General features: G+C 49.5%; 1 protein-coding gene across 1 annotated transcript; it reads left to right on the top strand.

Annotated features, from left to right (window-relative positions):
* The first annotated feature begins 615 nt into the window (after positions 1-615).
* S1PR3 (sphingosine-1-phosphate receptor 3) lies at positions 616-16704 on the top strand. The gene is made up of 2 exons (XM_055427525.2): positions 616-830; positions 10219-16704. Exon 2 carries the CDS (start codon positions 10368-10370, stop codon positions 11496-11498), a length of 1131 nt encoding a protein of 376 aa, XP_055283500.2. The 5' UTR covers positions 616-830; positions 10219-10367; the 3' UTR covers positions 11499-16704.
* Positions 16705-20837: the final 4133 nt, after the last annotated feature.

Genomic DNA, 20837 nt, shown 5'->3' with positions numbered 1-20837 from the left:
TTTGGACCTTCCCCGCTGGGTGCTGGGCAGGGGTCGGCAGCTTTGAGGTCCCCGGAGGGGCGGAGAATCTGAAGGGCAGTTCTGGGATGGAGGCGGAGGGGCGAGCCAAGCTCAGGGGGACTGTCGAGGGAGGCGGGGGCCACAGGAGGATGTCCGGGGCCCGCCAGAGGCTCGACTGCGGGGGCGGACACGACAGGCGGGGGTGGCAGTCGGGGAGGAGGATAAAGGAGTTGGGGGGCGAGGGCGGGAGCCGGGAGCGAGAAAGTGGGAGGCAGGGGCTGCGGGGAGGGGAGGAGGGATGGGGATATGGGGCTCAACGCTGAGGGAAGAAGTACAAAGGTGGCGGGGACCGAGCAGTGAGGAGGTGAGGGCGGAGGGCGGGGAGACGGGGGCGGCGCCAAGGAGGTGGGGGCGTGGGAGGCGGGAAGGTGGGGACTTAAGGGGCCGGGGTTGGGGGGAAAGATGCGGGTGGGGGCGCCGCAGGGGGCGGGGGAGGTGGGGCGGGGGTCCGCGTGGGAGGGGCCTTGCGGGGGCGGGAGTAAGGGGCTGGGACGCGGGGAGGTGAGGGCTGGACCGCCCGGCGGGGAGGCGGGGCGCGGGCCCAGCCCCCGAGGTTAGCTGGAAAAGTTTGCGCCGGGGCCGGCGGGGGCAGAGGCTGAGGAAGCCGGTCTGGGAGACACGCGACAGGAACCGGCGCCCAGCGCGGTGGCCGCAGGACCCCGAGCGAGTGCCCCCAGCCCCGAGCGCCAAGTCTATCCCGGCGCCGCGGCACCGCGAGGGGAGGAAGGGTGCCAAGATGCCCGGGGTCCGAGCGCCCTTCTCGGATGGAGGTGAGCCGGCGGGAGCTAAGGCCGGGGCCCCCGGGCTGGGTGGGGGCAGCGGGGTCCGCTTTTCTCACGGATTTCCAGCCCGCCTTCCGGGCCATCCAGCCCATCGAGACGTGGACCAGGGCGAGCGAGCACACCACATCGGCGTCGCCCACTCCCACCGGGTCATCCATTCTGGTGACTGAACCCGGGCAGGGGAAGTGGGGATGGTTCCTTTTTTAACTGCAGGGAAATGGCAACCCACTCCAGTGTTCTTGCCTGGAGAATCCCAGGGACGGCGCAGCCTGGTGGGCTGCTGTCTATGGGGTCGCACAGAGTCGGACACGACTGAAGCGACTTAGCATCTGCAGCAGCAGCAGAGCATTTAAACGCCGAATGAAAGAGAAATAACTCTTCACAGAGACGCACCATGGGTCGTTTTCCTGGGATAATTAAGTTTATACCGCCTAGAACGCGGCTCTGGAAGTGTGTGTTCTTGTTCTCTTGGGGAAATCGTTCTATTTCATTTTCTTCGCCAGTTTTCCTTCTGTTTCTCAAACAAGGCAGTCGGGGCTGTCGGAACCGGGCGGGGGGCTGGGTTGGGGGGGCGGGAAGAGGAGTCTGGAAGACACGATGCGGTGATGAGGTTCCCAGGGACGATCAGTAAGTTATACTCATATCTGAGATAAATCCGGGGAAGCGACAGGACTGGGCCTTCTTCGACCCGATTGCAGGACAGTGCTAACTTTGCCACTTTTAACGCCCTGCCCCCACCATAGTCTCCAAATTGTTCTCTCTCCTTCTCCTTACTTTCTCTCTTTCTGACGTTGGACACTGCCAAGGACATATTTCTTTGTGGTGTATTTATATTTAGATGTAAGAGAGGGACTTCTTGTTGGATTTTTAAAGGGAACATGCTTTACTTTGAAGATGAAGAGCATGAGTCGAGTCTGGTTTTTCTGGAGCTCTGGCTACTTCCAGAATTAGGCATCTTTCTAAAGTCTGGAGTTAGAAGTTGCAGACGTTGTACAGAATCCTGAAAGTAAAGTGTTAGTCGCTCGGTCCTGTCTGATTCTTCACAACCCCACCAGGCTGTAGCCCACCAGGCTACTCTGTCCATAGAATCCTCCGGACAAAAATACTGGAGTGGGTAGCCATCCCCTTCTCCAGGATCCAAACCCGCATTGCAGGCAGATTCTTTTCCATCTGAGCCATCAGGGAAGCCCCAAAGAAACATGTCTTCATGATTTAGCTTTACAACATTTCTTTCTTCGTTGATGAAAATCTTACAGGCATGGTTAAGAAAAACTTAATTCCTAGAAAGTACAAGAGCAGGATTATGATCTGTGGGTGTATGACTAATGAGGATGGTCAAGCTTGTTGCTGGTGTAGGTGGTGGTTCTGGGGTGTGTGTGTGTGTGTGTGTGGTACTCAAAGAGCTGTGGACTCACTGATGCAGAGCTTAATGCCAGTTTGAATACTTTTGTTACCGTAGGTGAACCACACATTGGGTTTTCTCAGCCAGCAAACTTTCACTTTGGGCCTGCTAGTACAGGCACTCTTGTCTCCTGACACCAGGGATCCAAAACTCAAAATCAGCCTTTAAGATACAGATGCAGTGATTCCTTGACCAGTATTTATCTCTGAAAATGCTGCTTTCCTCTTTTTATTTGTGAATTCCATTAAATGCATGACTCTCCTAATTTTCTACCATATGTGGATAGTGAAGCTACCATTTCCTGTACAAGGCCTACCTTACGAATTTGCCTAATAACTTTATGTCTCAAAATTTAGGGACTGATTTTCCTTTACCTGGAAATTATGACACTAATTTGATTCCACGGTATCTCTTCGACCCCCTAAAAATGTTTCAAGACCTATTGTTTATGCATATACTTTTGTTACAAAGACATGGGAATTTGAGCATAAAATAATCTTGAAACATTTGTTGTTGCCCAACTGGAGAAAACCTCTTTCTCCGCCAGGACTTGGGACTATGACTCTGGGGCTGATACAGCTGGCATGGCAGACTTGGGCAATCTATTGTGTTGGCCAGTTAGCCGAGACTGAGCTGCCCCCGGGCTATACAAGGCTTTCTGTTTCCTTACATTTGGTTTTGTGACTCCTTTCTTATCAGTTTTGGAGTCGTTTTGTATTATTCCCTTGCCATATGTTTTCTGTAAAACTGGTTAATTACCTTAAGAACATGGAAATATACACATTACCATATGTGAAATTAAATAACCAGTGAAGATTTGCTGTTTGAAGCAGGGAACTCAAATCAGGTGTTCTGTGACAAACTAGAGGGGTGGAATGGGGTGGGAGGTGGGAGGGAGCTTCACGAGGGAGGGCACATATGTACACCCATGGCTGATTAGTGTTGATGTATGGCAGAAACCAGCACAATATTGTAAAGCAATTATCCTCCAATTAAAAAATAAATGAAAAAGAGATATTCCATGAGCTTTCGGAGATGATATGCTAGACTTAGTGGAATCCTGTCTAGCTTTAGTTAATAATACTTTTTAAGTTGTTATTATAGTTACTAGGCATAAAGTTACCTTTTGTTTCATTTTTATTCTGTTTTTGAGGACTCACAGTGGCATCTGTAAGAGGCCAGGGAATAGGCCAGTCAGGTAAATCAGTGACAAGGTTGTTCAGAGGAGGGTGTGGAACCCATCTGGTGGTTCTAATGTCTGGTTGGAACCGTGAGCTGGAGTGGAAATCCTGAGTCATTTGACTCGGTTCTTTGGCCTTGAATATGCTGCTCCATTTCCTTGGGGTCAGAGTTTTCCATATATTTTGGTCAAGCCCTCAGATTCAGCATTCCAGCATTTTTCTAGCATAGTAGCTAGAAGTTGTTCGGTTCCAAGTATGCTGGTGACACTTGTATCGCTAGATAGGTGAGGAACACATGGAAACGCGATAGCTTCTGGAAGAGCTAATATGGTGCACTGGAAACCAAGGACATGGGCATCCAACCCGGCGCAGCCTCTTCCAAGCTGTGCCACAGGCTCAGTTTCCTCCTGTGTCCATTTGGAAGCAGATGCTGTGGTGGGCTCAGACGTGGTGCCTGCAGGTGCAGTGCGCAGTGCACATGCCATGTCACCAAGTAAGAGTGCTTCTGTGGGAAAGGATGGAAAGAGCCCCGCAGCTTCCTAGCCAGAACATCTCTCATTTTCGTATGCCTAGAGGAACTCATTTCCACACACTTTGATTTGTGCTGTGACAGTGTTGGTAGGAATTCAGTCCTGTACCCTTCCTTAGAACAAGCAGAGAAGAGAAAGCTTGAGAAACCTGGCTGAAAAGCAATGAAGATAAAGATCTCTTGCATCAAAAGCATTTGCCCTCAGATTGATGAGCCTGGATGCCCAGGAGAACTTACAGAGAGGTGGATTGTTCAAGCTGGACTTGGTTGTGGGCACAACCTGCATACAAGGGGCTCCCTGGACTGCCATCAGATCAGTGTTAGCATCTGAGCCTTGTTTGCTGAGAGAATAACCTTTGGAGAAGCTGCAGAAAAGCAGGAAATCTGACCAGGGACAAACTCACTTCCGCAATCTGGAGAAGAAAGGGAAAGATGTGGAATCCTGTTGTGGTGCATCTGTAGCAGCCTTTCTCACCAGGAGCTCCACTGATAGGTGCAGAGCAACATGCAGGCGTGCAAGGCTGAGTATGTGACGTCTCTTGTCATGAGCCATCTCTGAAAGCAGAGTGAGGTCACCTAAGAAACCCCTGAGTGAAGGGAAATACTCATTAGCAAAGGAATTTTGTTGGGGCCATGAAACAGCCGACTCATTATTTCCTTTCTAAGTTCTTCTAAGTGGGAAAAAAAAAAAAACAAAAAACCTTGCTTTCCAAGAAATTTTACTTTTGGACAAATGCTTTGTGTTTTAGTTCAGCTTGTGGGATGAACTGGGAGAATATAGCGCTTTAAAAATATAACGCCTTGCATCTTACCAGGAGCAATCAATGTCTCACCGTTTTATTGTGCTTTTGTTTTTGGCCATTACAAAGAAAAAGAGACAGACCCCAGACTGGTGAAATATTTTCCTTTGTTTTTTTTCCCTTTTCCCTTCTTTTTATAGTTTGTTTATTTTTCAAAGTGACATGAGTAGAGAAAGTGACTCTCCAGCATGGAAAACACATCTGGAATCCATCGGGCCCTGCCTGGCCCCCTCCCCTTATCCCCCTTGGAATAGAGGGAGGGGGGATGGGGTGACACCTCTATGAACCATCTTCTGCTGCTGCTGCTGCTGCTAAGTCTTTTCAGTCGTGTCCGACTCTGTGCGACCCCATAGACGGCAGCCCACTAGGCTCCCCCGTCCCTGGGATTCTAGAAGGCGTCATAGTCCTCTGCAGAAAGAAAAGCCTTGGTGTTGGAATGCCTTGAGGTAGACTCGAAGACCCCACCTGAATGAGGAAGGAGTGAAAACGCTTAGGTAGCAGATCTCTGTTGAATAGATGGAAGGCAAGCCCAGGAGTGGGCAGCACACTATCTTTACCTTCACAGTGAGATGCAGGCAGTCAAATCCTCACTCAGAGTGGGTGCGGGGAAAAGTCCGCGGGGGTCTGGATGACCTGAGCACAGTTTGGGAGGGAGAGCTCTGCTTACGGGTGTAAGTAAGGCCTGCTCTCAGGCACAGCTCTGTCGGAGTCTGGGTTTGTTGGAAGACCACTGTGCATGAGCAGGAGCACCCACGTGTCTTCTATAACTGGCCGGGTTTTCTGAATACGTACATGACTAGCTGGCACCCAGCCATACTTCTCAGCGTCAGGCTGTGTTTTTCAGTATTCAGGTGGAAATTAAGCAGTGATCCAGTTATTACAGTGGAAAGGCAGATACTGGTCTGGTCACTACCAGCCCCAGACACTTATCTTTTAAAATAAAATGTGAGCATATGTAACGTGTAACTCTCACCCTCTATGGGGACTTCTCCAGCTACCCACAGAGACAGTTCTCAGGACCACTGGCTGAGACCCGTAAGCCTCTGTGGAGACCCTCCATCAAAACCCAGCCTAGACATCAGCAGTAGGAAGTCCATGGTACCCCTTGACACACAGGCACATGCTCACCACAGGGGACATCCTCAACTCATCCTGACAGCACTGCTGAGGACAACGACACAGGGAAACCACTCCACGTCCACAACCCAGAATGTATCCATTCACACAGCGGGAGCAGTGGGAGGGAATTACCCCCATCTCTCCACATGACTCACATTGAGCAGGAAGCTCGCTGGAACATCACGTTGAGAAGAAGATGCCAGGCACAGCTTCATGACTCCATTCATGTGAGGGTCAGACACAGGCTAAATTACTCTAAGGGATAAGAAGTCCAGAGAGTGGTGCCATTCTAGTGGTTAGTGACTAGAAGAGGCCACGAGGGATAGGAAAGGTTGGGTCTCCCAGGAGCCCTGGTGCCCACAGTGCCCAGCATTCCTGCAGTGACTGGCAGCAGGAGGATGGGTGAGCCACGCAGGGCCGATGCCCAGCTCTCCATGAGCAGAGCCAGCTGACTCTCAAAGATTCTCGGACCAGGGCGGGGGCAGAGTGTTCTCCCTGCAGACTTGGAGTCGGTGTTTGGTCCCTCTGGATGGAGGCAGGAACTCACCCATGAGACGGTTTTGACCACGCATAGTGGTATTCAGATCTGTCCAAAATCAATCTGATCTTTGGCTTGACACAAAACTCTCAGATGGGATCAGCTTTTTAATGTTGATAACCCCCCAAAAACAAGCTTTTGGGTTCCAAAGAGAGATGGGTATCTTCCAGCTATGCACAGTGTGGAGATTGGTATTTTATAACAAAAGAGGTTCTGAGAAAATATACTCCTTGAGTGATACATATTTAATTAAGGGAAATTATAAATTGAGCATTAATGAGAAAATGTGTTCACCCTCAGGATTCATGGTTTTGATGGGTTTCTGGCACATCTTAAACTATTGTCATTTTGGTTATTTTCTTGCTGGGTATTAGTTTTTATTGTTTCCTTTTGTATCTTCTACTCAAGTTTATCAAAACTCTACATATTGGGCGTGGGGAATGAATGTGAGTCTGTGGAGCCTGCAGTGTACTCCCTCCGCCCTTTATTCTCAAGAGAAGTCCACATCCAGCAGTTTTAAAGGGAACTCGCAGCCCTGCTGTCTGTACTGTATAGCACAGTCGGAGGGGCAGAGACTGTCTAGAGGGGGCTGTGAGGTGTTTAAGGTCATGGAGTTATCGCAGGGAAACTAAGGCACAGGAGAGAAACTTCGGACATACCCTGTTTTCAGAAGGCTTTCAGATGCACTTTCCTGGAGCTGTTTCGCCCCAGTGTGAGTGGGAATTACAATACAATTCACATTGCTCTCCTTTTATGTAATGTTTGTATACTTTTATCATTCAGGCTGTTCTGGTGCTAAGTAACCATCATAACTCCTCATGTTATACTCACCAGTATCAGGTGCTGGGATAGAGGGGCAGCCACCTGGACATGGCAGCCGCTGGCCTGGAGTGGCGGGGGCAAGGGCGGGAGTGGGGAGAGGGAGTGTTGGAGGGCCCTCAGGCCAGTTATATGACCCCACTGCCATCGGAGAAAAAACAGCCCCGCTCAGGATGCTGCCACTTCGTGACTCTCATTGGAGCAGCACGTGTGTTCCTCTTCCCTGCCTTTGGGTCATGCCTTTTCTGTGAACAAGGACACACGTGGTGCCATGGCAGGGTGTCCATGCGGGAATGCCAGACTCTCTCTCAGGGTTGTGGTCTGGGGTGGAAGGTGTTGGAAAGATAACCAGGCCTCTAGGTTCTCCTGTGCCTGGTTTCCTACGACCGCCGGGAAGGGTCAGCAAAGTGGGAGCACAGAGTCTCCACTCGGTGCCCACAGGTGAGAGCACTTAGATGAGCAGCAGTGAAGGGCACACGCATCGACTGGCACCATTAATGCGCGTGGTGCTGTGAGAGGCGAGGTGGAGAGCATGAAGTAAGGGGCCCCAGGAAAGTGCTCTGAGAGTGTTAGCTGCTGCTCCTATCTCTGCCCTTAAAAACCAGCTTGCAGTTTGTTTTAAAAAGTGGTGTGCTGGGGCAGGATGATTCCAGAAAATGCTCTAGAGCTGGTAGAAGTTGCTCTGGAGCCTTAAGGATGGGCACGATTTAAATAAAAATGGAAAAGAGGTGAGCTGACCTCCCACAACTGCTGCTTCTGTCTCTGGGAGACCAGGCCCCTTATCACAGACCAAGCAGGGGGGACTGGGGCTGGGTGGAGAGCCTGCCTCCTGCATGAGGCCTCACAGTGCCCCTGGGTGAGGGGAGACAGCCCCAGGGTCAGGTGCTGTCTCCGAGGCTCATCAGTGATGTGGAGACCTTGGCAGGCCCCAACATTTGGTGGTAAAGCTGACTCCCAGCCCTCCATGACCTCAGACTGCACTGAGACACCAGGGGCTCATGTGGTTTCCACAATAAGCCACACACAAACCTCCAGGACACTAGAAGAAATCTCTGCAAAGAGGCAGTGCCCCATGTCAGAAAACCAAATTAAGGGAGTGGAGGCTTGACAACATCCTCAGGGCCCTGGAACCAACACCCGAGTGGCAGGAAAGCATCCACCTGGAGGGCCCTTGCTCAGGGAGCTCTGTCTGGAGCCTCCTCTGCTTCTCACTCACAGAGCAGCTACCCAGGCTGAGCCCCAGGGTCCTCCTGCTACTAATGCCTTCTCTGGAATGAGCTCAGCAGTTGTCCCAGGGCTTCAGATTCCACTGCACCCCGAAATGCAAAGTCCCATCTCTCTGGAGAGTGGTCCATGTGCCAAACTGAGGGCTGTGACTTAAACTTAGAAAAGTTAAAAAACTTCACTGGATCCACACAGTAGGCTGATGTAAATCGACCTTGTTTGAGTTTAATTATATATTTAAATATTCAAATAGTTTTAATTTAGAATCAGAGGATTTAGCAAAAACCATTTCTACCTTGGTAGTTGGATCTGCTCTGCCTTGGACATCACAAGAAGCCTTTGGATAAAGCCACATGGGGGTGGGGGTTGCATCGAGGTCCAGAGGGGAAGGGCCATTGGAAGCCTGGCTCCTGGGCTCCCTGCCCCACTGTCCCTGGTGCTCCCAGGTTGGTTGTTTCTTTCCACTCACACACACCGACTTGGTTTTGGCACTTTCGACAGTTGTATCTAAACTGAATTTTAAGCCAAACTCAAAAATCCACTTGTCTATCTTTGCTCTTGTTCCTTTAGTCTCAGTAGCGGTTGATTCCACTTTTACAGGTTTATGTTCTTTCTTCCCCTGGCTCCACGATTAGCTGTTCACTCAGGGGGTGGCCCTGTGGGCCATATGTGGGCTGTGCTGTTCTCCCTTTGGTGACCAGATGGTTTGTCTCTGAGCTCTCTGTGGGGCAGACCTGGGGGCCATCTAGGTTTGATTTCTGGTCTTGGCCTTGGTCCCAGGGATTCCAGGGAAGTGTGACTACTTCCTACAACATTGCTCCAAAACCCACCAAGGAGGTTTCAGAAATCAGTGGGCCTTATTCTGAATTCCATCCTATTTTTTGGACCTGACATAATCTCCGTTTCTCTCTCAGTAACTGGGAATAAGGGTTTACCAGCGCCTGTGCAGGAGATGGGGCTGCCCAGGTGGTGGTGCTACTGCTGCTAAGTCGCTTCAGTCGTGTCCAACTCTGTGCGACCCCAGAGACGGCAGCCCACCAGGCTCCACCATCCCTGGGATTCTCCAGGCAAGAATACTGGAGTGGGTTGCCATTTCCTTCTCCAATGCATGAAAGGAAAAGTGAGAGTGAAGTCGCTCAGTCGTGTGCGACTCTTAGCGACGCCATGGACTGCAGCCTACCAGGTTCCTCCATCCATGGGATTTTCCAGGAGTGGTGTTAGTGGTAAAGAATCCACTTGCCCATGCAGGAGACACTAGAGATGCAGCTTCAATTCCTGGGTTGGGAAGATTCCCTGGAGGAGGGCAACCCACTCCAGTATTCTTGCCTGAAGAATCCCATGGACAGAGGGGCCTGGCGGGCTGCAGTCCACGGGGTCACACAGTTGGACCGGATTGAAGCGACTTAGCATGCATGCACGCACCGTAGATGAGTATGAACTGGTTAGCGTTCTTCAGTGCCTTGAGATTCCCAGGTGGAAGTGTTCTTTGGGTTTAAATCCGTGTGTTTGGATTACATGATTGAATGATGGCAGTGCTCGATCACAGAATTTCCTTCCTTGGCAACTGTAGACACAGAATTGCTTCTTCTGGTCTCGATAGTCACATAGGAAGTTGGCCTGGGTTAGAGGCCCTCTTTGGGCCCTTGTGGACCAGCCATCCAAATGCTTCAGCATTTTTAGTGCCTTTCTCCAACTCTGTTGCTGTTGTTGTTCTTAGGTGCTGTTTCTTTATCACGGGCTCCCTCTCCTTTTATCTTTTCGTAGGAGCCTATACTCAACACCCTAGCTGGTGTTTGGCCTGGATCCCTGTTGCGGCCTAAGCAGAAAGCGTTGTTTTCCCTGGAAATGGACGTTCTCACGGCGCCCTCTGGTGGATTCAGGAGCTAACTGATTGTGAGTTCCAAGTGATAGCGATGATTCTCACTCCCCGACCCAGACTTTACACCTCCAACGAAACCCTGCACGAACATTACAGCTACGTGGGCAAGCTGGAGGGCAGGCTGAAGGATGCCCCCGAGAGCAGCACACTCACCACCGTGCTGTTCTTGATCATCTGCAGCTTCATTGTTTTGGAGAACCTGATGGTCTTGATTGCCATCTGGAAAAACAATAAATTCCACAACCGCATGTACTTTTTTATTGGCAACCTGGCCCTCTGCGACCTGCTGGCCGGCATAGCCTACAAGGTCAACATTCTGATGTCGGGCAAGAGGACACTGAGCCTGTCCCTGACGGTCTGGTTCCTACGGGAAGGCAGCATGTTTGTGGCCCTTGGGGCGTCCACCTGTAGCCTGCTGGCCATTGCTATCGAGAGACACTTGACCATGATCAAAATGAGGCCCTACGATGCCAACAAGAAGCATCGCGTGTTTCTTCTGATCGGGATGTGCTGGCTCATCGCCTTCTCACTGGGCGCCTTACCCATCCTGGGCTGGAACTGCCTGCACAACCTCCCCGACTGCTCCACCATCCTGCCCCTCTACTCCAAGAAGTACATCGCATTCTGCATCAGCATCTTCATGGCCATCCTGGTGACCATCGTGATCCTATACGCACGCATCTACTTCCTGGTGAAGTCCAGCAGCCGCAGGGTGGCCAGCCCACACAACTCAGAGCGGTCCATGGCCCTGCTGCGGACCGTGGTGATCGTGGTGAGCGTGTTCATTGCCTGCTGGTCCCCACTCTTCATCCTTTTCCTTGTGGACGTGGCCTGCAAGGTGAAGGAGTGCGCTGTCCTGTTCAAGGCCCAGTGGTTCATTGTGCTGGCCGTGCTCAACTCCGCCATGAACCCCATCATCTACACGCTGGCCAGCAAGGAGATGCGGCGGGCCTTCTTCCGACTTGTCTGCACCTGCCTGGTCAGGGGCCGGGGAACCCACTCTTCACCCATCCAGCCCGCTCTCGACCCAAGCAGAAGCAAATCCAGTGGCAGCAACAACAGCAGCCCCTCCCCCAAAAGCAAGGAAGACCTCCCCCAAACAGCTGCCTCACCCTGCATCACCGACAGAAACAAAACCCTGCAGAATGGAGTCATCTACAAGTGAGGCTGCAGGCCTCAAGGAACCTGGGGTCCTTGCATTGCCACAGGAAGAGCGGCAACCAACCCTGCAGCCACGTTCTTCTGGATTGCATGCCTCACCCATGGGGGTATTTCCAGATCTGGGACTCAAGAAAGCTGTTCTGCCAACAGCCTGGCCTGGTGTGGATGTCTCTTAAGGAGGGGACCCAAGGAATTACCAATGCATTTCAGTGCAGACACCATGCCTTGTCCATTTAGGCTCTAGGGTCTTCCAAACGTACCAAGCTGCGGATGTCAGCAGCCGCCTTCTCCTGAATCCTCCCTCCCCTCCGGCCTCTGTCTGGAGAGGGACCACACACACTGTGCAATGTGTTTCCCAGGAGCATCGTCATCCCAGGATGATGTTCGGTGACTGTACACTACATTGACTGTGCACAGATGGATGCTGTATAGTCACCATTTCTGTGTTACAGAGCACGTGCGTTTCAAATGTCTGCCATTGGTACATGTGTAAGCTGCAGTACATGGTGTTCTTATGTAACAGGGAGTACAAGTAAGTTCTGGCTGAACCACCAAGTATAAGGATGTGACTGGGAACTCGGTGGACAGGCCAGTTGCAGTGTCCTCAGACACAAAGTGTCACGTTAAGCAGGTTTTGAAAGCGCAACCCCTCTAAAAGGGCTTGTCCGAGGCTGGTCTCAGATGTATGCATCTGACCCCCAACTGTCCTGAGATGCCCTTGACAGCGTCTGGAGGATCCAGGAGAGAACGAGTGAGTTCGTGGATGTACGTCCCCCAAGGGGACCCCTGCTTGTCTTCAGTCATTTCTCCCTGAGGAGTCTTAAGCACATCCCAAAGCCAAATTAGCCAAATTACCCAATTGTTTGGGCTTTCTCCAAATCCTAGAAAAGCCAGCCAAGGTATTCCAGGAGCCTGTGCCCCACGTCAATCAAGAAAATAATCCAAAAGGGAGAAACAGAGGAGAGACCTCTGGCCCATTTCACCTTTCCAACATAATGGGGAGTTTCTGTTGAATTCGAAGAGGCTCACAGGACAGCACTGTGATCCTGTGTTGAGTTTGAATCTGTATCAGAAAAGCAGCAAGTTAGTAACCCCCCTGTGCTGTTACAGCTGAGCAGCTGGGGCCGTCAGCAACCTCATGGATTCCTAAAAGCTGGCCCTGACTGCGAGCATTGGAGCAGTTTAATTGTGATCTGGCAGTTTTTGCTTTCTTCAGAAAGATGTAGGGATACTGTAATCTTTCATTTTAACACAGGTTGACCCTGTATCACTCTTTACCTTTAGAAGGAATTACTTAGAAGGCATTTTTGTACACAGTCATCCCCAAGGATTCTTCATGAAGTACAAATAGATGAAAAATATACAAATTTGTAGAGCTGTCATAAGTATATAGTTGATGTACTGAGTCCTTTGTTTTTTAAAAAGATAAAAAGGAACCTTCAAAAGGATTCTTACCTGCGTAAGCCTCATTTCAGAACCCCTGAAGTTTTTAAGTTCAGTGGGAATTTTGCCTGAGTAAAGACTAAAAGAGTAGTCTTAATACATGAATAAGTTTTCAGAGAAAAAGTGACTCCTCTTTGTTATCCTATGCCAGTTCCTCTTTATAAAGGAACATTTTCATGGGTCTGGGGTGACCACGTACCACCCAACATCTTTCTTAATTTTTGTTGCTGATGGAGATAAATCCTATTTGCAAGGACATGCTCATCAGTGGCATTTTAGTTTTTTTCATTACATCACTGAAAAGGAGCTTATTCTCTTGTCAAACAGGCTGAGAAAACCCAGAGCATTTAGTTAAGCATTAAGATACTGGCTTAAGAAAATAACAACAAAATTGCCTCAGAGAGCCAAAATATTGAGTATTGCATCTTGTCTTCAGTGGTAAAATGATTTAAGAACTTTATATATTAGTTCTGAGTTGCTTGGGGGCTCCAGCTCTCTGGCACTAATAGTAATATAACACTGCATTATAACCTCAACTTTTTTTTTGAGGTAGCACAACACTTTCCATCAGTCTGAATGAAAAATACTCCAAAACAGTCATTGTGTCTATATGCAAAAAATAATAATAATCAAATTTAGTACCAAGTGTCGGAGAAGGAAATGGCAATCCACTCCCATAATCTTGCCTAGGAAATCCCATGGACAGAGGAGCCTTTGGGCTACAGTCCATGAGGTGGCCGAGAGCTGGACATGACTGAGTGACTGAGCAACAACAAAAAGTACCACGTGTACCATCCTATGGAGAAGGAGATGGCAACCCACTCCAGTGTTCTTGCCTGGAGAATCCCAGGGACGGTGGAGCCTGGTGGGCTGCCGTCTGTGGGGTCGCACAGAGTCGGACACGACTGAGGTGATGCAGCAGCAGCAGCAGCAGTACAATCCTAACCAGCTAGTTGATCATTTTAGAAGTTGAGTGTGTCAAAGTCACAGAGAACCTGTCTGTTAGAGCTCATTCAGTTAGTAACCTTTATCAAATCCCATGTATGTTTGTTAAGAAATAAACAAAATAAAATTGAAAGCCTTTGTACAAACTGGTTGTCGGGAGCCCATGTGGGGAGCTGTGTACACTAAGGCGATAAGCAGAGTGACAGCAGGAACTCTCTCCTGCTGCTAGCTGTTTCTCCAGGAATTAAATCACTCTGAGAACTCTAGTAGCATAATTTCCCCTATATTCCCCAATAGCAGAACTTCCCCACACCTTTGGTGTCCCCAACAGGACTCTGCTGTGATTGTATTTTAAGAGGTCTCCTGGGGAATAATTGAGAATATCTGCTTTCTGTGGAAAGGTTTCCAACTCCCCTCCTCTCCTTCATGAAGCGACGCAAGATCCACCATCCAAATGAGAGACTTTTCACAGTATTCTTTATTGCCCACAGACTCACACTGACAGTCAGTTAACATCAGACTGTTTAGAGAACAGTGTTTCTCTCCACCCTTGACCCATGGTTCTTCTACACTGGAAAAAAGCCTTTCACAGAAATGTATTATTAGTGAGGTGTACGTTATAGAAAACTTGTAGTCAAATTACCAAGTCCATGCTTTTAAATGTATCTACGAGTGCAAAACTTCCACACTCAAATGTTTTTAGTATCTAAGTCAAATATCAAAGGGGTTGCTACATAATCAGAAACGCACACACCACTATTCTGAAAATGAAGGCACATTTTCCGATAACCAGTGACAAGGAGTACAGTCACGCCTAAGTGGGAGTGACAACCTCTGCTCCTGGGCCATGGTGGTGACACACAGAAATGCCACGTGGCACCTCCAACTGGCTGCCCTAGAAGCTTAGGGATGTGCCCAGCATGGCAGCAGGGCTCACAACAGGAAACCACATCATTTACTGAAGGAGTGAAGTGGACTCACCGAACGTGAGGAGGGAATTTAAGCCATTTCTCTTACCCCATTGTGTTGCCAAATCTCCCAGATGTTGGCCAAATAATTTCAGTTTTATTGTCTTTCAAAGAACAGAGATTAGAAAACTTGAAGTTAGTTTTGTGTTTCCACTCCTCAGAGATCTCCAACACCAATTCTTATCCAGTAGCAACATAGAAAGTGGTAAATTGGCAATAAACCAGAGATCTTCACAGTAATTCTTTTTTGTTTCACAAAAGTTAATGGAAAACAAACAGGAAATTTTCAAATATTTACCAATAGGTATAATTTCCCATCCAAATGCTTTTTTAAAAGTAATAAATATCTCATTATTACACATTAGATGTACACGGGATGGAGTTCTCTCCTAATCCTTGGATTTAAGCATCAAATTTTAATTCTTATTTAGTTCTGGATACAAAGAAACATTCATGTCCTTAATTTTACAAGATTTACTCTGGAACAAGTTATATTCAAAAGTCAAAGGAACAGAGAACATTCCACTTGAAACCAATATATAATTGTTACAAAAAAGTTTATTCAGTGTTCAGAAATGGATTAGTCTATTGATTTCTGCTTTAATCATCCCTTGATTCAGTGGTTAGAAACTTTGGTTGTGGTAAAAACGTCCCAGATGAGGGTAAATTCATGACTTCAGTCACGCAGGGCCACAGCATGTGTCCCCATGTGTGTATATTTCTGCCTACAGCATTTCAAGGTGAAACAACGAAATAGAAACTGGAAATTGTATGGGATTTCATCTGTCATGCTTTCTTCAGTAAGAATGCCTCTTCCATACCTCAGCCCTCAGGAGGGAGCCCCGTGTGTTTGGGCCTAAGGGGGTCTTTATTCTGGCCGTCTGTGATTGTGAGAAGGGGGCAAGGATGAGGCGGGAGCACCCCAGGGATGCCTCCAACAGCCTTCCCAGCCCTGACCACTGTTCAAGCATGAGGGTGCCTCTGCCTCCTCCTAGGCCGTCCACACTGTGTCTGCCTGTTCTAACCCTCCCTATCCTGTCTGCAGCCTGTCTGCAAAGCCTTCAGACTAGCCAGACCCACCCAGGAGCCCCACCCTCCAGGGTCCTAGTGAAGTGGGCCACACATCAGGCTTGCCGCGCCCCCATACCCTCTGTGTGTGTATTTTCTACTGAACTGTAGCTGCAGATGGGCAGAACCTTTGCATGATCATAGAAGCGCAACACGGTGCTTGCCTCACGCGAGCTAACGTAAGACAAGGCCAAGAGGAGGCTGGTTAGAAAAGTCAACAAGCAGTGTAGCTGCACCCGGAAGGCAACGCTCAGCCCCTCGGCACACCGGCCTGGGCAGCCTCCCCGACACCCGCCCCTGCTTATCTTCACACACTGCTGGACGAACATAGGACGTAGGTCTGGACTTGCTGCCCCCTACCTTTTATCTTTTTCCTTCTCTGTTCTCCAGCCTCTCCTTTCCTGCCTTCCCCCACTGGCTTCTCTTCCCCATGTCCCTTTCTCACTTCCCACGGAGGCCCCCTCATGGCCCTCTTGTCTTGCTGCAGCATCCAAGACCATCCTCCCAAGACCAGCATCCAGGACCATGTGCAGATGCCAGGACGTATCTGTCCCCAAACTCTCAACATGTGTGTAACTTTCTAGTTGTCCATGTTAATTAAAATACCAAAATACCAAAATCCAAGGTACCAACCTCATGTGCCCACTTACAGACAGAGACGTGTGTCCGTCATAATCAATGTAGGGATATGCATGTGTATATACGTATGTACAGACAGACGGAGACAAACGTCTGTTGTAATTAGTAGGTACACGTGTGTGTGTGTGTTTATATATATATATATATATATATATATATATACACATCTGCAGTTGGTATTCACAAGTCCTGGTATAAAGTTGCAATTTTTCTGGCTGCTATAAAATATGCCAGTTTTAAAACTGTGCATTTGTTGCTTGCAAACTTATAAATATGTATAAACCCCATTATAAATAAATTGTGTCTGGCAGATGGCATTTTATCTGCCAGTAATGATTGCATGGAGTTATAAATGCTTATTAATCCTCCGCTTTTGAAATCACAGCTTGGACTCTGGGATCTATAACATGAAGTGGCATGAAAACAGCCATACGTTAGAGGGGAAAAACAGTAAGACAGGTAAGGGCTAGCAGTTCATACCTGATGATGGTTACGAAGTCAAGACTGCCCGCCAGCATCAACCGCAATTTACTAAAAATGCAAGTTCTCTGGCCCCATCCAGAGCTACCAAGCCAGAAACTCTGGGGAGGATCCCCAATGGCTCAGATGCCTGCCTTTCACCCCAAGTCTGCTTACGAAGGGGTGTCTCTCCACCCAAGTACTCCTCGGTTTGGTGTGTGAAGGACCAGCCAGGACACTGTGGCCAGAAACAGCCTTCCACCAGTGCTGGGCTGTTTGGGTAAAAGTGTGGCTCGATACCTGGCCTGGTGGGTTAGCTCTTAGGTCTGTCCAGCCCTGCCTCTCTCAGTCCCCAGCGCAATTAGTTATCTACATCTTGGTGATTTGCTTGATCATGCCTTCCTCATCAGCTTCCTTCCCCAACCCTGAGTCTGCATACACTCAGAGCCTTTCTCAGGGTCTGCTTCTGTGAGACCCCAAACTAAACTGGGACTTCCCAGGTGGCACTAGTGGTAAAGAACCTGCCTGCCAATGAAGGACACATAAGAGAGGCAGGTTTGACACCTGGATCAGGAAGATCTCCTGGAGAAGGTCATGGCAATCCACTCTAATATTCATGCTATGGGCATAACTGAATCACTTGGGCATAACTGAATCACTTTGCCATACATTTATAACTGACACATCATTATTAATCAACTATGTTACTGTTTAGTCGCTAAGTCATGTCTGACTTTTTGCGACCCTATGAACTGTAGCCCACCAGGATCCTCTGTCCATGGGATTTCCCGGGCAAAAATACTGGGAAATCAACTATACTCCAATATAAAAAATGAAAAATTTGGGCTTCCCAGGTGGTGCTAGTGGTAAAGAACTTGCTTGCCAATGCAGGAGACATGGGTTCAATTCCTGGGTCAGGAAGATCCCCTGGAGAAAGAAATGGCAACCTGCTCCGGTATTCTTGCCTGGAGAATCACATGGACAGAGGGGCCCAGCTACAGTCCATAGGATCACAAAGAGTCAGACACACAAACTAAACAAAGGAATAGAAACACTTCTTTGTGCATGTGAATGGCTCATGCTTTTATGCATTTTTTGGGGGAAAAAACAGCATAAAGTCAAGGAGGGAGGTACTACTTGCCATTTTCCACCAGGGGCTGAACTTTATGCAGAAGCCCTGAAGGACCCTAATAAGTCCTGCATTCTGTCCTAGATTCAGCCACTGACTGTCACCACCTCCTAGGGAGTCAATCAGCTCTAATCTCCTCACTGAAAAATGGATCCTTCCAGCTGTGCTACCTGAAGACACTCCCTCGTTTGCTGTCCTCTGAGGAGCAAGGACAGTTTCAGGTTTAAGACATGTGCCAGTAAAGTCATTTTTCCACTTCTCTTTATTAAGACCAACTTACAGTTTCACTACCGAACCCGAGAGTATTTTTCTGAAACCCAAGGTCAAGATGTGTCTGGGTCATGCAGTTCCCAGGTGGCACCAGTGGTAAAGAACTCGCCTGCCAATGCAGGAGACATAAGAGGCGAAGGTTTGACACTTGGGTTGGGAAGATCCCATGCAGGAGGGCATGGCAACCCACTCCAGTATTCTTGCCTGGAGAATCCCACGGACAGAGGGGCCAGGCAGGTTACGTCCATGGGGTCGCAAAGAGTAGGACACGACTGAACGACTTACACACACACACAAGGTCAAGATTTGTCTGTGTCCTACGGTTACCTATTGGTAATCTTTCCACAGTCTCCTTCCCATTTTCCACTAGGCTTCCACCATTCACAGGTGGTACTAGTGGTAAAGAGCCTGCCTGCAAATACAGAAGACGTAACAAATGCAGGCTTGATCCCTGGGTCAGGAAGATCCCCCAGAGGAGGGCATGGCAACCCACTTCAGTATTCTTGTCCATGGAATTCCATGGACAGAGGAAACTGGCAGGCTACAGTCCATGGGGTCCCATGGAGTCAGACACTACTGAAGCGACTTAGCACGCATGCACACTGCCATTCACAGAAAAGTATGTATGGCTGCTGTCCATATGTACTTGGACAGCAATATAGCACAGATGTACACTTCGAGAGTGAAACATCCCAGAAAACAACTGTACTTGGTGCTCACACACAGTCATCAACCCCCACACCCTCTATACTCCCTCAAGGTCAGGTACTGCCCTGTGGTGCAGCTGGCGAGGCAGGGCTCAGAGAAACCCAGCAGCCAGCTCAAGGCCATGTGGCTCTGCATGCAGGAGCTGAGGTGGGCTGGCTGGGGAGACTGGGATCCTGTGACTGGCCTTCACGGGGTGACCGATTCAGGGAATTAGGGACCAGGATGTTCGTTTCCTTCTGTAAGCATTACTTAAATAGTGCTTCAAGGCTACCTGAAAGGAGAGCTCCACTACAGGAAGGGGGCACTTCAGGACACGGGGCTGGACATGGAGCCAGGAGTCAATACTGTCCTGGAGCACAGGGCTCTTTGTGGGTATGGGGCCTCACAAAGTGCTGCTCCACCCACCCTCCCTGCCTGAAACTAGGCATCTCCCTTCACACAGGGACCCCCCAGGGAATTCTCCCTCTGCTTCTACTGCGAGCCTTGCTGTTGCTGCTGCTAAGTCACTTCAGTCGTGTCCGGCTCTGTGTGACCCCATAGACGGAAGCCCACCAGGCTCCCCCTTCCCTGGGATTCTCCAGGCAAGAACACTGGAGTGGGTTGCCATTTCCTTCTCCAATGTGTGAAAGTGAAAAGTGAAAGTGAAGTCGCTCAGTCGTGTCCGACCCTTAGCGACCCCACGGACTGCAGCCTACCAGGCTCCTCCGTCCATGGGATTTTCCAGGCAAGAGTACTGGAGTGGCTTGCCATTGCCTTCTCTGGTGAGCCTTGCAGAGTATCCTTAATAGTCAGGCCTCGAAGCTGGCTAAAACCAGTGATCAGCAGCTGCACAGGAAGTCCTGCAGACTCTCAGCAGGTGGCAATCGCTGGAAGGCACAGCTAATTCCCACAAGATGATGGGGGAGGGAGGAGCCGTCTCCAGGGCCACTTAGCAAGAGTGGCCATTTTAGGACTCGTCAGGCCCTCCCAGCAGACACAGGGGCCTGGGTAAAGTGGCAGGGGTCCCACGAGAGGGGCAGCAGGTCCTGGTACACTCCGGGGGCCCAGGGTGGCCCTCACAGCACGCAGTGACCACGCCCTGGGAGTCAGAGGCCCTGGAGCGCATGGTCCCGCGGTGGGGGGAGTGTGCCTCCGAAAGCGGAGCTCCCGGCGCAGCGGAGCTTAGGAAGAGCCTAGAGGAGTGAGAAACAGCTCGCTGCCGCCGACCGCGTGGACTTGAGCAAGCAGGCACCCCCTGAGCCTCAGTTTCACCATCTGTGTGTGAGGCTCCGAGATACCCGGCACATGGCTCTTGAAGGAAGAGATGAGATGGCCTGGTGAGCTCTTAGATGCTTTACAAACGGGAGGAAACAAAGACTAGAAAATCACTGCCATTTGCTGTGTCTCAAATCTGCTCCAGTGGTTACAAGAGTGCCAGTTTGTCCCACTGCCCCATGGGAGGCAAGGTATAATCTGAATTTAAAAATACATATTTTAATTAACACTGAACCGATATTTGATCCCCCCATACTTTAAATTTTCTAAATTGATTCTCATGCAAAAAACCCAAAAAACATATATTGCTTATCACCTCTGAGATCAACACTGACTTCAGAGCAGAGAGCACTGCAGAGTAGCATTTCTTCACACCGGAGAGAAACAAAGACACAGATCAAGTGCTCAGGGGCTCTCAGGTCTTCGCTCTTGTTTGCTTCTCTGCTCTGCCCTAAACATG

This window comes from Moschus berezovskii, chromosome 7, assembly GCF_049115385.1.
Source record: "Moschus berezovskii isolate FMDL1 chromosome 7, NW_MosBer_1.0, whole genome shotgun sequence".
In the NCBI taxonomy this organism is placed as follows: domain Eukaryota; kingdom Metazoa; phylum Chordata; class Mammalia; order Artiodactyla; family Moschidae; genus Moschus; species Moschus berezovskii.
This window is presented reverse-complemented; position numbering and strand designations above follow the sequence as displayed.

Bases quoted from the DNA above. Each gene is read 5' to 3' on its own strand.
- S1PR3 (XM_055427525.2), top strand. From the start codon at position 10,368: ATGATTCTCACTCCCCGACCCAGACTTTACACCTCCAACGAAACCCTG.